Source organism: Mastigoproctus giganteus, chromosome 10, assembly GCF_048544385.1.
Source record: "Mastigoproctus giganteus isolate SK-2022 chromosome 10, ASM4854438v1, whole genome shotgun sequence".
Taxonomy (NCBI): domain Eukaryota; kingdom Metazoa; phylum Arthropoda; class Arachnida; order Uropygi; family Thelyphonidae; genus Mastigoproctus; species Mastigoproctus giganteus.
In genome coordinates, this window is record NC_143584.1 from 181,386,302 (window position 1) to 181,403,140 (window position 16,839).

The 16,839-nt window shown below is 36.1% G+C and overlaps 1 protein-coding gene across 1 annotated transcript in view; it reads left to right on the top strand.

The window, feature by feature from the left end:
* The first annotated feature begins 4,323 nt into the window (after positions 1-4,323).
* LOC150079592 (nucleolar MIF4G domain-containing protein 1-like) overlaps positions 4,324-16,839 on the top strand; it is an 86,116-nt gene continuing 73,600 nt past the window's right edge. The window contains exons 1-2 of the mRNA XM_090382350.1: positions 4,324-4,454; positions 9,068-9,190. Coding sequence (XP_090238476.1) covers positions 9,083-9,190 — 108 coding nt within the window. The 5' untranslated portion in view covers positions 4,324-4,454; positions 9,068-9,082. The remainder of the gene's footprint in view (positions 4,455-9,067; positions 9,191-16,839) is intronic.

The window sequence follows — 16,839 nt, forward strand, 5'->3', positions numbered from 1 at the left end:
AAATGAATATTTTGCATCGACATTCACACATGAGGAGTTATTTAGTGAGGGGAAAGCCAGAGGTGTATTCAACTCTAGCAGTAAGCTAGAGAATCTTGTAATAACTGAGAGTAAAGTGGAGGAGAAATTTTTGAAGATAAACACAAGAAAGGCACCCGGGGTGGATGGGATCTATCCAGTTATATTAAAGGAGGCAGCAAAGGAAGTAAGCAAACCCTTAGCCATAATTATGAGAGCTTCCTTAGACTCAGGGGAGGTACCACAGACTGGAGATGTGCAAATGTCACCCCAATTCACAAAGGAGGATCAAAGGCTGATACAAGTAATTATAGACCTGTGAGTTTAACTTCTGTTCCAGGAAAATTAATGGAGGCACTAGTTAAAGAAGCACTGCAGGATCATTTAGACAAGACTTCAGCTATAGCTCGGACACAGCATGGTTTTGTTAAGGGGAAGTTTTCCCTGACCAATTTGATTGGATACTATGATGCAGTCACAAAAGAACTGGATGCAGGGAATAACTTTGATATTATATACTTGGATCTCAGAAAGGCTTTTGATACTGTTGCACATGGAAGACTGCTGCACAAATTGGAGCAGTGTGGCATTGGAGGCATATTGCTGCTGTGGATAAAGGGGTGGCTGAGGGGGAGAAGACAGGGGGTAGTAATCAATGGACACTGCTCGTCGTGGACTAATGTTATTATTGGAGTCCCTCAGGGCTCAGTGTTGGGTCCATTATTGTTTTCTGTATTCATAAACGATATTGATGAGGGTATATCAACCTTAATGTCGAAGTTTGCAGACGATACAAAGGTAGGCAGGGTTGTCAAGGACACCACTGACGCTATGCTGCTGCAACAGGATCTGGAAAGGTTGAGCAGATGGGCTGAGAGGTGGCAAATGGAGTTTAACATTGGCAAATGTAAAGTACTACACATGGGAATCAACAACCCCAGAGCAACGTATCAACTCTGTGGTACTACACTGACAGTGGTAGAGAATGAAAGGGACTTGGGGGTGGTTGTGCAGGCAAATATGAAGTTCTCTGAGCAGTGCAGACGGGCTGCAAGAGTAGCTCACGGTGTATTGTCAATGATATATAGCAATTTTTCTAGCAGGGATAAGGAGGTGATTATTCCCTTGTATAAGGCAATGGTCAGGCCACACCTAGAGTACTGTATACAGGTCTGGAGGCCTCATTTCAAGAAGGATGTAGAGCTGCTGGAACGGGCACAGAGAAGGGCAACAAGATTAGTGAATGGAACAAAGGGGTGCTCTTACGAAGAAAGGCTTACGTTTTGCAAATTACAGCGTCTGGAGACTAGGCACCAGCGAGGTGATCTGATAGATGTGTATAAAGTGTTGAATGGTTTGAGCATGCTCAATGCTGATGGGATTCTTACTCTCGCTCAGAATAATCACCTGAGAGGGCATAAATTCAAATTGAGGAAAGACAGATGTAGGGTAGACGTGCGGAAATTTGCCTTTAGCCAGCGGGTGGTTGGTTGGTGGAACAGACTTCCATCCCTTGTCGTGGAAGTTGATAGCCTAAATAAGTTTAAGGCTCAGCTGGACAGATATTTTGCACGAATAGAGGGGTGAAGTGGAAGTGGTTTTTTTTTTTTTTTTGACTGATGCTGCATAAGCTTGCTTTCTTGCATCAAATGCCTCTACTAATGCTAATGCTAATGCTAATGCTAATATGTATTATGTTTGTAAATTGCTGGATTATGCTTGTAAATTTGTAAATTCATATTATTCGTGCATATAAAACGATGGGCTTGCATCGCATCACTTCATTCCCATTTTTTGGCTTGCTAAGTGGGACAGCCACATATCCAGTACTCAGGATGGCAAGTCATCGTCGTTTAAATGATTCTATAGGGTGGCGGGCCGTTCGAAAATTTGAAGCCAGGCGGTCGCAGGCGGAAGTGGCACGTTGGTTTAAAGGTTCTATGGAAGCAGTTTCAGTAGTATGAAACTGCTTCCATACTTCGATACTATGGAAGCAGTTTCAGTATACAGGAACCATTAAAAAAAAAAGAGCTGACCAAGGCCGCTAGGGTCTAAGTCAACGAGAATAGCTCTGTGTCTGGCTCTAATAGCAGTAAGGAACCTTACGATGTCCTGTCATCCAATGTCTCTTGAGGTTGCTGCGGCCACAGGCAAAACATTCCAACCACAATGTGTCCAGAAGGCTCAATTCAAGTGGTCTCTACTCAAGGAAACCGGTTGTTTTCATCCCATTAACACCAAATCACCGTTATCTCATCAAAACTGGTACCATGAACATGTCTCTCATGAGTCACGTTTTAGTCTGCAAACAGATTCTAGATGTCATTTCATCTGAAGACAATGAGGAATGCGGTACCATCTCTTCAACATCAGAGAAAGGGACTTACGGTGGAGATGATGTTCTGGTGTGGGGCAGAATAACGATTATTGCCGCACTTCTCTTCATATTTTTGGTAGGGGCACCTGAGCAGAAGTACCCAGAACACTATGTGCGACTTTTTATGTGTGCGGGTGGCCCAGATTTTCTTTTCATGCGTGACGACACCACTGCACATAGAGTTCAGGTGTTGGATGAATTTCTTGAAACCGATGGTATCCAACGACTGCTGGTCAGCACGATCACCAGACTTAAATCCGATCGAACACGTGTGGAACGCTCTTGGGCGTCACATTGCACGCAGACATCCAACTCTTCGGTTACTTGATTAGCTCACGTCTCTGCTCGTGGAAGAATGGGATTCGTTGCCACAGACTCTGTACGATTCTGTGTAACACAAATGCATTCTTATGTGGAGCATGGTTCACCGCTGTCTGGCCTGCTTAGCCGTTGGAGGGGATCATTCGCCGTATTGATGTCATGTGATCATATTTCCGAGCATCTTGTATCGACTTCTGTAGTATAATCTTTTGGTAATTCTTATACACCCTTATAAATGTCCCTTATACCTGTCCGAAGTTTCTCCCTTTATCCTCCTTTCAGTGTTATTATATGGTACACCACCACTTCACCTAATTTTGTCTCGTTTCATCACAAGCGACACGAGTGACATCACGTTTTATACGTGTTCTGTTAATTTTATCAAGCAGTGTATCACTGAATAAATGGCAGCTAAAGTTTTATGGTACCAATTTATTTGAAACCAGTACAGAGAAGGGCAACGAGATTGGTGATGGAAACAAAGGCTTGGTGTTACCAAGAAAGGCTTATTTTTATGCAAATTGCAGCTTCTGAAGATTATGCACCTGCGAGTTGATCTAATTGAGGTGTACAAGGAATTGGATGGATTGAGCAAGCTCAATGCTAATTGAATTCTTCCTCTGTCACAGATTACTCACCTGAGGGTGCATAAATTCAAATTGAGGAAAGACAATTGTAGAATAGATGTGCGGAAATTCGCCTTTAGCCAGCCGGTAGAACAAACTTCCTTCTGTTGTAGTGGAGGTCAGCAACTTAAATAAGTTCAAGGCAGAACTAGACAAACATTTGGATTGAATGGATGGGTGAAATGGGAAGGGTGTTTTTTTTTTTTTGTTTTTTTGACTGATGCTATATAAGCTTGCTTTCTTGCATCATATGCCCTACTAATGCTAAACTTGTCATTAAAATTAAATCAATATTAAATTAATAGCACAATAAGATATACTCGACACAGATGGTCAATTTTTCTTCCATCTAGTCTTTTTCCGCTCCAGATTCTTCTCACAACCCAGTGTATTTAGTCGCTGTCCTCCCTACAAAATGACTGAAAAAAGGCCTGGTTCGGATCCCGACAATGAACCGAGGAATATTTTTGGGCGTTCTGCACAACGTGGCTGAGCTAGTCTGATTCAATCGAGGGTTGCATAGTTTTGTTTCCCGAACCTCAGGTTTTTCGTTAAGCAAGCTGGCAAATAAACCACTGAATACGCACAGTTTGCAGACACAATATACTGACGCCTCGTTGCCTTAGTTGCTTTACTGGTTCACCCATGCACATACAGTACTAAGTTTTGATCGCACAAAGGCTTCATTACATAGCCTCAAGCCGACCGGGCTAGCCGGGTGGGTAAAGCGCCTGCCTGGCAACCCAAAGGTCGCGGGTTCGAATCCCGCCTCGGGCTTGGATCAAAGTACTGCAAAAAACCTTGGGAGGTGCACTATGGCCACAGAAGCCGATGCGCCAATAACTACCAAAAAAAAAAAAAAACATAGCCTCAACTTATCTATAAAATTAATTACTAATTTTAGTAATGAGAAATTTATGCTTTAGGGGGAGCTCTCTCTTAGTCACATTGCGTACATTGATTCACATTGGAGAAGTTGTCAGTAATTTTATTGCGATATGATGTCGAATTGTTTAGGATTGTGATTCTAATTATAATGTTGTTATATTGTATGAAGTTCTTTTTGTCGTCGATTGTGGATTTCGGAGTATGAGAAATTTTAATAGTGATCAGTAAGTTTCTTTCTTTTCTTAATCAAAAAGGAACTGAAAATTTGCTGTCAAGTCCAGTTGGAGGAATGCGAAATGTCTTGAGGAGTCTTGGGGAGAAATACAGTGAAAACTTCAGTTCCATTTTTTGTTTTCTTTATTTATAAGGATTTTCACGAGGCAGAATATATATCTAAATATATTTCATTACGTTTATTACTATTGCTTTCCTCAATCCGGATTTGTAATAGCGGAATGTGTACAGAAAAAGATCTTTTTATTGTAAAATTTGACAAAAAACGCAGTCATTTCTGGACTGCAGTATGTCAAACCCTACTCTGATTATGTAGATGTATGTACGGTAATGTATAACTAAGTATGCATACCAAAAGGAAAGTTTTATCTCTTAACGAAAAACTTCATATTTTAAACATTGTTAGAAAAAACCCGAATGTGAAACGAGTGGATATAGCAAAGACTTTAAATCTTGCACCATCAACTTTAAATACTATTGTAGCAAGTAGTAAGTCAATCGAAGAAAATGCAGCAAAGTGTGGATTTAGTGCTAAAATCCGTAAAGTTGCTAAGTCATCCCCCTATGAGGAAATGGAAAGGGCATTACTGTTGTGGTTCAAGCAAGCAAAAGGCTCAAACATTCCTGTAAATGGAACAATATTGCGAGAAAAAGCTATCTTCATTGCGACTCAGCTCGGAATAAATAACTTTGTAGCATCAAATGGATGGATAAATAGATTTAAAAATCGCCATGGTGTTGTGTACAAACAAAGCTATGTAGATCCAGTAAGTGTGGAGCACTGGAAAACAGAACAGTTACCACCATTGTTGGAAGGGTATGAGCCAAAAAATATTTTCAGTGTGGATGAGACTGGGTTATTTTTTAACTTGCTACCTGACAAAGTTGTTTCATTCCGCAGTGAACCATGCCTTGGAGGTGAAAGAAGTGAGGAAAGGCTAACTATTCTGTTGGGAGCAAATTCAGATGGAAGTGAAAAATTACCACCTCTTGTTATTGGGAAGCACAAACAACCAGAGTGTTTCAGAAATGTAAACACCCTTCCATATAAATATGCTAATAACCCCCAATCGTGGATTACCCCTGAAATTTTCAAAAGCTATTTGCAGTGGTTGGATGATAAAATGAAGCAAGAAAATCGTATAGTTCTTCTGTTTGTTGATAATTGTACAGCACACCTTGCAGATATGTCTTATTTAAAAAACATCAAAGTGCATTTTTTCCCTCCCAGTTGTACCAGTGAACTTCAGCCACTTGATCTTGGTATTGTTCGTACCTTTAAGTTTATGTATCGTAAGCAGCTTCTTCAGAAAGCTCTCTCAGATATGGAAAATAGCAAATCATTAGAACTGAATGTTTTGGATGCAGTGCATTTTATATCATCAGCATGGAATGGAGTCAAACAAGAAACAATCAAACACTGCTTCAAGAAAGCTGCATTTACCACACAAATTGATGCTATCCTTGAAATTGATGGTCCTGAAAATGACACACTAAATAATTGGGAAGCCATGAATACTGACCATGAAATTTCATTTGAAGATTTTGTTGAATGTGATAGCAATCTGGCCACATGTGGTGTTCAGAGTGTTGAAGAAATTTGTGCCAAAGTTACAGGTTTACAGCCACCCAAAATTGATAACAATAAGAATAGCAAGAGCGAATTTGACATTGAGAAATTGTCAACCCCAGATTTCCATTCTGCTTTACTTGGATTTGAGGCATATAAACGTTATGTGTGCAGTTTCAGTGTTGATGAAACTATTCAGAATTGTATTGCAGCAATGGAACATGCATTATATGAAGTGCATAGTCAGGACAGTTGTCTGAAAAGAAACTGGGATAAGTTCTTTAAGAAACATTAATTCAGACTTTATTTTTTTATTTATTATATTTTTATTTTAAATGAAGATATGCTTGTTTCCTTAAATGTCCTCCATATTTTTGCATTTATTCTGTTTATTTTTAGATGATGAACTTTATTCCTCTAATGCTTATGTATGAAGTGGATATAAAACATTACATTGCATTTCAAAAAAAAATTTTTCATCTTTTTTATATCCACTTTATTAACTGTACCTGCCAATTTTGTTATACAATGAAAGGTTTAGACTTTTGAGTATTTTCATCTCTTATTTTGAAAACTAACTACCAATACAAAGTCAGCAAATGCTTTATCTGTATCGAAAATAATCATTTAAATACATTTTATGTTTAAAGAAAACTATTATTTTTTATGTGTTTCTCAGGAATTTATTGAATGTTTATGTGTATTAGATAAAGTGCAAATTATATTAGATCTGTATACCAATATTTTACATTATTTCAATGAATGTATGAAAAAGATAATTTTTACCATATTGTTATGAATATGTTATATTGTTCAGTTTCTTAAAAATAAACTTGTAAGAAACAAAAAATAAAATAGTTGAATCAAAACTTTGTGTGAACGAAATGTAATCTTTGTGGATATTTGGAAAATGTGTGTGTTGGTTGGTGGTAAGGAGGAATGGAAATAGTACTTAGTGAGAGAGTTCCTGTGACAGTAGAGTAGAACTTCACTAATTTGGACTAAACAGTTAGGAAGGGTAGGCTAAATTACTGAAAAGTTCAAATTATAGAATATAATTATATGTAAATATTTACAAGTCATAGATCATAAAAAAAAGAAAAGGAAATTTATTCACAGTCCAACAAATGTGTTAATTTAAATTGTATTAGGACACAAATATGATAAAAAAAGAAAACAGTTATGAAACTGTTTATATTTAAAACAAAATGGAATACAAAGAGATCAAATCAAGTAGAACACAATGATTTTTAGACAGTAAACTATTTATTTTTTTTAGGAAAACTCCAAACATGAAAGGTATTAGTAACTAACAATAGGCACTTAGTACCATGCATGAGTAGTACTGTGCAAGGTTGAAAAGACAGAAGATACTTGTTAACATTTAACTGGAATTTCTGTAGATCATAATGTTTTCCGAAATAAATGTGACGGAAGGCTGTTCCAGAGAATGGAGGGGTAAATCAGGAAGAGAAAGTTCTGTATGTTTGTAGTTGGATGGTGAATGGATGTTGACTGGTTGGAGCACGTGTTTAGAGTGGTTTCGAAGACTGATGGAATTACAGATGCCGATTCAGAAGAACAGTACTTATGGAAGTTTCTATAAAAAAGGCACAGCAGAAACTGAATGCCTATGAAACAAAGTGCAGAAACTTTGGAAAACATAGGCCATTTAATATTCTGACTGCCTTATTTTGAATAGAGTCTAGAATCTAGACTGTTCAAAAGAAGAGAAGAGATTGAATTCAATTTCAATCTTCTAGACTAGAAGATTAAAGAAATTTTTGGGGCAACATCCCCAGATGTGAGAACTACATTGCATTAGTGTGGATTTGGAATTTGTACATGGTTAGTAGTTGTTTAGAAGAAAAGTAATGCCTAGGGGGAAAAAAAGGAAACAGTTTTTTGGTTCTGGGTAAACAACATTTGTAATTTGCTTATGCCAAGAGTGATTAGAAGTCAGTGTTATCCCTGATAGAGATATGTGATCTTGTCTAGAAATCTCATTATCATTGAAGATGAGCATAGGGGACAGTACATTCTTTCTTGCAAGAAATGAGGTAGGACTGAGTTTAGAAGAATTGAAGTTAACTAAGTTTTCTTTGCCCCATTGGTGAATTATCTGTAGATTGTCATTTAAGAAATTGATGTTGGATATTCAAAAAGTTTAGCAGTGTGTGCCTATCACGGTTTCTCAAATTGGAAGGTGGAATGTATTGTGCTATCATCAACAAAATTATGGATAGCATTTCCGATCAGCAGAAGAGGGTCGTTAATAATATACAAGAGGAAAAGAGCAGGAGAAAGAACTGAATATTGGGGAATACCAACATAGTGGAAAAGTTAGACGACAGAAAGCCATCTATCATCCGCAGTGAGCAATCAAAGAGAAAACTGGAGAGCCAATTGCAAAACACAGTTGGTAATCCATAAGATGAGAGCTACAGTACCTCTTTAAAATTATAATTTTTTTATTGTAGAGACTTCATTCTTGTTTTGTGTTACTGATTGCAACAATGATTTCTTTTGAAATAATTATTAACTACCATGTTTGATGCAGCATTACAGTGCAGTCTCATAATAAGGTACTTTGTCATTCTGGCAAACTTTATTATACTGCTGTGATAAGTGCCATCTCATTCAATGAAAGCAACATTGCAAATCTCTCATAGTTATTGTGGAGTACTATGCATTTTGGATGACTTGCTATTCTAGTTATAACCTGAAAGCCTGAACAACAAAACCCATGAGTTCTTGAATTTAGAATAGATTATGCATTTCAATTTATCAGCAATGATTGTAATGAAGTTTTTATGGCAGGATTCCTTTCCTAATAACAAAACCTTATAGTTATCCCTGCTAATTGGAAAATAGCTGGAAAAAATTTGTCAGGGACAAATGCAGTATGGTACCCTTAACTTAAGTTGGCCATGATTCTTTGTTTTTTCACCTAATCCACTGATTGCTATATTTGTTTTTCTGTATAATTTCCCAAATAACAAAAAAGTGACTGGACTTGGCTTTTGTTTTCAGAATCTTCCTGATGTGATGATGGAATCTTTTAAACGTGGTACAAAACAGTTTCGTAACTCTCCCAAAAAAGTGCAAAATAAAGCTGTCAAAAGGATAACTCAATCGAAAAAAAAACCAAAAACAGTAAGTTAACAGTAAATTTTATTAAATCTTTACAAGAACTTATATTATCTAGTTTTTTTTTGTTGTTGTTTTTTAAATTATTAGTCTGCTTTATTGCTTAAATGAAATTATATTTTTCCCCAAATTCAGAATTTCTTATTAAATTTTATTTCTGTAATCTTTATTTATTTGTACAAAACTGGTGTTATTTCAGGTAAAATCATTTTAGAAGTTCAGCTTTATTTTTTTAGCCATAACACAAAAATCATACAGATTTAAATGATATCTTAAGTATTGCCAGAATCATATATCTGTTGGCATATTATTGAACAGTGATACTTGTTTCTGTTTAACTGGCATTATAAATATTTTATATCAAAAAAGGAAGAATCTGAAAATTTATAATTCTTTACAGATAATAGAAAATATGCAATGTGTAACACATCTGATGTTATACACTGCATAGCACATACGACACTGCTTAATTTTTCTCATATAGCATACAAGGGGAACATAAATTTAAATTGTAAAAGAATGGTTGCAGGATAGATGTGTGAAAATTTACTTTCAGCCTTATTTGTTGGAACAAACTTATGTCTGTTGTTGTGGAAGTGAGGATGTATATAAATTTAAGGAAGAAATGGACAAATTATATAGACAAATGAAGTGAAATGAACATGTCCCAACATGAATACACAACAGTTAATGAGCCTTCAGAAATTCTGGAAAGACAACAACGTCATTCAGGAAGCAGATAAAGGTGACACCAGACCTCATTAGCTATAGTAAAACTTGAATTAAAAAAGAGCCAGACCTCATTAACTATAGTAAAATATAAAACATATTTTTAATATTAATTTATTTAACATCTCATTTATTTTTGTGCTTAGTGTTTATTTCTTTAAAGAAGTCTGTACACCATACAAGGTAACAGTAAATCCAACATAGTTCCTTCCTGAATTACATTACATAAGGCACTATTTATCAAAAATTAAATGCTTAAACACGTGTTTAAACTTATTTAATTAACTTGCTAAAACATGTTTATTAACATACAAGTAATGCAAATGCATAATTTTTGTATATAGTCATAATGCAAACTGGAATTTATATTGAAAAGCATTATATATCTCGCCGACCGGGCTAGCTGGATGGGTAAAGTGCCTGCCTGGCAACCCAAAGGTCGCGGGTTTGATTCCCGCCTCGGGCTTGGATCAAAGTACTGCAAAAAACCTTGGGAGGTGCATTATGGCCACAGAAGCCTATGCACCAACAACTACCAAAAAAAAAAAAAAAATTATATATCTCATATTGTAAAGCAATCATGAACTGTCATAATTATGCCCATGCTCGACAAATTCTTCATTCCTGTTTATTTTCAGTGAGAATACCATTACCTAGATTGGCCATCAGAATTATTAATTTCCCTTCATCAGTAGATACCTAGACATAATGTTCTCAGTGAGTGTTGAATTCAGAAAGGGAACCACCCTCCCCTATGAATGAATATTTCACTATCTGCAGTGGCATTTTATGGTTCTCAGAATTATTGAATTTGTAATCTCTTGAGCGCTATAGTTTATTTATCTACAAAATTAAGGAACAGAAACCCAATGAAATTAAATTCATGACCAATTAATATATAAAAATAAATAAATAAATCTTCTGTTTATACTCCGGGATGACCAAATGGTCAGAGGAGTTCACAAGGTAGAGAAAATACAATAAACAGCACCGTATTCAGCAATCACGGGCTTGAACCCGAGTCACTCAAGGCACGTGTACTTATGCACTTGCGCGCCTGACCATTCGGCTACGGCGGCATTTATATGTTTAAGTAATGTTATGTATATGCTAGTAATATTTGTATGTAAATGGGTGACAAGTTTGGGTGAACAGATCAAGAAATGGCTAACAAAAACTCTGAATATTGCTCCAGTAACCTAATCATGGAAGATCTGAAAATTACTGATAAATTAAACATATATGCTTAATCTTTCATTTACAGTGAACTGCCTATGGACACAGGTCACAGGCATAAAAGGTTCTGCAAGCATTTAGTAACACAAATAGTTAAACTGAAAATTTAATTATCTGTCAGCATGTAACCATTATCATTCAGATAATGGCTCCATGCACATATCCTGCATCAGTTATTGGCATAGATATATGCCAATTAGTATAAATAAATAAATCAGGAGGTTTATAACTTTGATCCAGTCAATAGTTACAGCTAAAGCTGATGATCAGGAAGAATGTCATAAATGCCTATTTTCATATTATTTGAAAAAAAAAATAAAAGTCTGTTTTTTTGTTTTTTTTTTTTTGTCTTAAAGTGTTTTTCTCATCGATATGTGAGAAATAATGTATGGGTTTTTCAGTAAAACCTCAAAGCAGTAATACAAATAGAAAATTTATACACAAGATGGACAATTCCATTCATAAAATGAAAATATACATGTCTATTTTGAGTTCTTATTTTGCCTGCCTGTTTTATAGCTCTTTAGTGTCCAAACATCTGGGCTTTAGTTGTTTTAACCACCAAAGAAGTTTCACACACAGGGAATCCTGCTTTTAGATTTGTTAACAAACACATGGCTTATTGGTAATTACATGATTGCTATGATGAAGTAATATTTGACAGTATGTTGCAAACAAACCAGGTAGAGTTGTTATTATTCTGATGATTCAAGAATTGAATTACAAATGCTCGTTATCAGAATAGAAAATTTCAGATTCACATGTTTATAAAGATTATAACCAAGTGATGCTATAAGTCAAATGAAGGGAATTGATGAGAGAGAAAAAGAGAGCAAGAACAAATAGCAAAAATAGGTCATATTCAAAGCTAGAATTAAAACAGGGCTTCTACCACAAAGGAAGGAATATATGCAGTACCATATTTATCACCAAACATTTGTTGACCTGCAAACCAAACAAGTAGTGTGTGTTATGGATGTTTAGTGACACATAAGCTGCAGTGGCTATAGTGTGCTTGCCAAACAAGTATCCAGAAGGTAAATAATTTCCTAGTGTTAGATGGGGTGAAGTAGTAAAAGTTCTCAAGCATTAAGCTTCCTGTAATCTGAAAAGTTTAGCAAAATGTTTAGCAAAAAGATTTATCTCATAGATACCAAATGGGCAAGATTGCAAGAGTAGGCATTTTATATTCTTCACATTAAAAAAAAATAATAATAATTGTATCAAAGTATTAAAATAATAAGTAGCCAGATAAATTAACCAGAACTTCACTATTGAAAATATCCATAACTAAAATGTTGCTGCAACAGCACTATATTTTAATTTAAACATTTGGTTTGTAAAATTCTGTTTATAAACCAAATTTACAATACTTTGGGGGTTGGAGAGAGTGAGAGTACACCCATTATTTCATTCCGCCATCTTGAAACAAGTTTGCTTGAACTGCAGGTGCAATCTTCGAAACTTATATACAGTCTGATTGAAACAAAATTTATAGTACTTGATTTACAATACAAATTTGTCTAGTTGCACTAAAAATCATCTTTGTTGTCATCTTCTTCAGAATTGTTTTTAGCCAGTTTTTGTTATGAAAATGATTGTAATATAAAAGCAACACTATGATAATTACTCTTGGAAGAAAGGCTAAAACACACACAAAAGCAAACGTCCCAGTGCTAACCAAAGAAATCTTCACTTGTGCATTCATGTGAAAAGTAGAGCATGTGTTGATATTGAGTTTATGAAAGTAGAACTATCTAGTGTACAGTAACAAATTATGATTTTTAGAAAACACATCATTATTTCATGGGTAAATCACATAATGCTATGACAGTTTAATGACTGTGTCCATATAAAAACTGAACATTGAATCTTGTGGTGCACATGCTGTATTATGGGCAGAACAATTTTAGATTGGCACATTTGTATACTATAGCTGCTGGCTTGAAGCATTGTTTATTAAGGTAATGCCAAGAAACATTGCACAAGGCAAAATGGCTAAGGTAAAGAAAGCCAACACAAGAACTACCACAAACTTCGGGAAACTTACCCGGAGAAACTGGTTTGCCGCTACCACAATCTCAGTAAACAAACAGTGTGTGTTATGGTAGTGGAAGTAAAAGTCAATAACAGTGTATTGATTAGTTTTTTCTCGTTATTAAAAGCAGATTATTGGGGTTCATGAGTGTTTTCGTGGCTGAAATTTACTTATGGGTACACCCTCCCGACTGCCCCAGTCTTAGGATGTTTATCCTCCCCCTTCCCGCTGTTTTAAAATAGGAAAAAATGACTTTTACTGCCACTACCAATAACACGCACAGTCTGTTTGCTGAGAATGCAGGGAAAAACTGTGGGTAAGTTTCCCAAAGTTTGCCGTAGTTCTCATGTTGGCTTTCTCTACCTTTGCCTGCAAAACTAGAGAATGCACATCCATCCAGTTTTGGAGTGATGCTGCAGAGAATCCACAAGTTTGTCCCTGCAATATTCCCCCCCCCCTCCACTCCCTGATAATGATGCATTCTATTCCTGGCCTGTTGCAGCCTTATTTTATTTATTCATCTACCTTTTTTATAGAACAGGCAAAAATGACAGTCTACTATATATGTAAAATGTTGATCTCTCAAATTCTGAAGCTGTCACCAAAAAGTAACACTTTTTGGTGACAAAAAGATAAGTAACACTTTAAAGAGGGAAGTATAATGTTACTTATTAGTAATGTGGTGTCTTCCCTTGCCACAGACTGCTGTTTTGGTACTTATTGGCATCATCACTGGGTTATCAGATGCTGTATGAGGTGCCTACCTTCCTGCTGATGAGGTCCCAGTTGCTGAAATAGCTGTTTGGTGGCACCACATTACTAACAGTTGTAGTTATATATAATAATTACTGTCAAGGGCAAAGAGATAGGATTTTGCTTTCATAAAGGTTATTGCAATGCTCTTGAACATCTTAAACAAACGTTCTTTTCAATGGAGCAGCTAATGTTAACAAATGCAAGTGATAAGTTTTCTGGAAATTAGTCATAGAAGCTATTAAGCTTTTTATTCATTTGTTCAAGGTGCAGACCTAAATGGATGTCAGACAAACAGATGAGACTAGTGGTAGAGAAGAAAATGCATAGAATTATTACAAATTATCAGGGAAAACAGAAGCCTACAGTAAGTATAAACTAGTCTGCAATCAATTTACTAAGCCACATTTAAGTATGAAGTAAGCATGCCAAGGCAGATTACAAGAAGTCTTTGGTTAAGAATGGAAAAAGTAGCAAAGAATTCTTTGCTTTATGTTAATGCTATAAAGAAAGGGATGAACTACATCAGGCCACTGGTTATGAATGGAATAACTATTGATTATCCTGTTCAAGTTGTTGACAAAGAAAAAATATTTTGCCTCTACATTCACACTAAGAAGTTTCTAGGGTTTGGGATGCCAGGAGTATACCTAATCCTAACTGAGAGATAAAAGATTTTATAACTCAGAGGAAGGTGGAAGAGAAATTTTTGAAGCTAAAAATAAATAAGGCAGCCATGGCTAGCAGAATCTTGAATTATATTAAAAGAAGCAGCAAATGAAGTAAGCACACTTTAGACGTAATTATGAGAGCAGCATTCAGGGGAGATCCCTACTGACTGGAGCTGTGCAGATGTCTCTCCTATTTGCAAAGGGGGATCAGCGGGTGAAATGTATAATTACAAACCAGTAAGTTTGACTTTGTGCTAAGGAAAATAATGGAATCAGTGGTTAAAGGAATAATTCAAGATCATCGTGACAGGAATGCAATTATACAGCAATCACATCATCTGATAATTTTGACAGCATATACTTATATTTCAGTAAAGCTTTTGATACTGTTCCATGTGAACAACTGCTGTACAAACTGGAGCAGTGTTGACATTAGGTGTAAGTTACTGCTATTGATAAAGGGATGGTTGAGTGGGAGAAGACAGAGATTGGTATTAATGGACATTACTCTTTTTCATGGACATGTTATTAGTGAAATCTTTCAGGGTTAGGTGCTTGTCTTTTTACTGTTTTTAATATTTATTAAAAATATTGAGAAGGCATGTTGTGTTTAATTCCTAAATTTGCTGATGATACAAAGGTGGGCAGGCTGGTTAATGACAGTAATCAGGGTGTGCTACTCTGAGAAGACCTGGATGAATTAGGTAGATGGGCTGAGACGTGTTTAAAATTAATGAATGCAAAGTATACTTGGTAGCTGTGATACCAGATATACATATCAACTGGGTGTTACCATACTCAATATCATGAAAAGTGAAAAAAACCTGGGGTACTTTGTACAGTCAGACATGTTTTCTATGGTCTGTAAGCAGGCTGCTACAACAGCCTGTGGGATTTTGTTATTGTTAATGATAAACTGGAATTTTGCCAGCATGGATAAGAAGGTGGTTATTACTCTATAAGACAATAGGCTACATCTTGAGTACTGTATAGATCTGGAAGTCTCATTTTTGGCATGTGGATCTATTGGAATGGATGCAGAGAAGAACAAAAAGATTAGTCAAGGACACACGAGGTACTCTTACAACGTTCAGTTCTGTAATTACAGCATCTGGAAACAGATACTTAGACTTATTCTTTCTCAGATGATGCACACACACACACAAAAGAACATCAATTTAAATTGGAAAGATGTGTGAAAATTTATTTTCAACCAGAGAGTAATTGATTACAGCAAAAAACTTCCATCTGATATTGTGGAAGTGGGTAGTTTGAACCAATTTAAAGGCAGAATTGGCATATGAACTGGGGGGTAGTGTGTGTTTTTTTGGCGATGCTGTATAAGCTTGCTTCCTTGCATCTTTTTTCTACTTAATACCACTTACTACTTTTTTTTTTTTTTTTTATGTAAACTCCAAACACGAGAAGTATTAGAACCTATAGTACTTAGTACCATACTTGGGTTGAATGTTGAGAAGACGAAAGAAGATATTTGTTGACATTGGACTTGAACTTCTGTAGACTGTAATTTTCAGGAAATATGTATGAAGGAAGGTTGTTGCAGAAAACGGCAGTTGAATGAATAAACGAGGAAGATGAAAAGTTGGTTCTGTGAGTTTGAAGTTGGACAGTAAATGGATGTTGGCTGGTGGCGGCATGTGTTCGGACTGTTTTGAAAGAGAGAGAGAGCTGGAATTATAGAAGCCAATTCAGAAGAACAGTGCCCATGGAAGTATCTGTAGAAGAGGCATGCAGCAGAAACAGTACGTCTATGAGACAGCGAGTGGAGAGACTCTGTTAGAGATGAATCATTAATTAACCTAACTGCTCTCTTCTGAATGGAATCAAGCAGCCTGAGAGAGGTTTTGGGGGCACCACCCCAGATGTGGGAACAATATTCCATGGCAGGGCGGATTTGCAATTTATACGGAGTGAGCAGCTGTTTGGAAGAAAAGTAATTCCGAGAGCGAAAGAGAAAAACCAAGTTTTTTAGATGCAGAAGAAGCAATATTTGTAATGTGCTTGTGCCAAGAGAGATTAGAAGTCAGGGTAATCCCCAAAAGAGATATATCATTTTGCCTAGAAATCGGAGTGTCACCAAGATAAGCATAGGAGCAGAAGAATCCTTTTTGCGAGATATAAGACAAGACTGAGTTTTAGAAGGGTTGAAATCAACTAAGTTGACTTTGCCCCACTGGAGAATTGCCTGAAGATCGGCATTTAAGGAA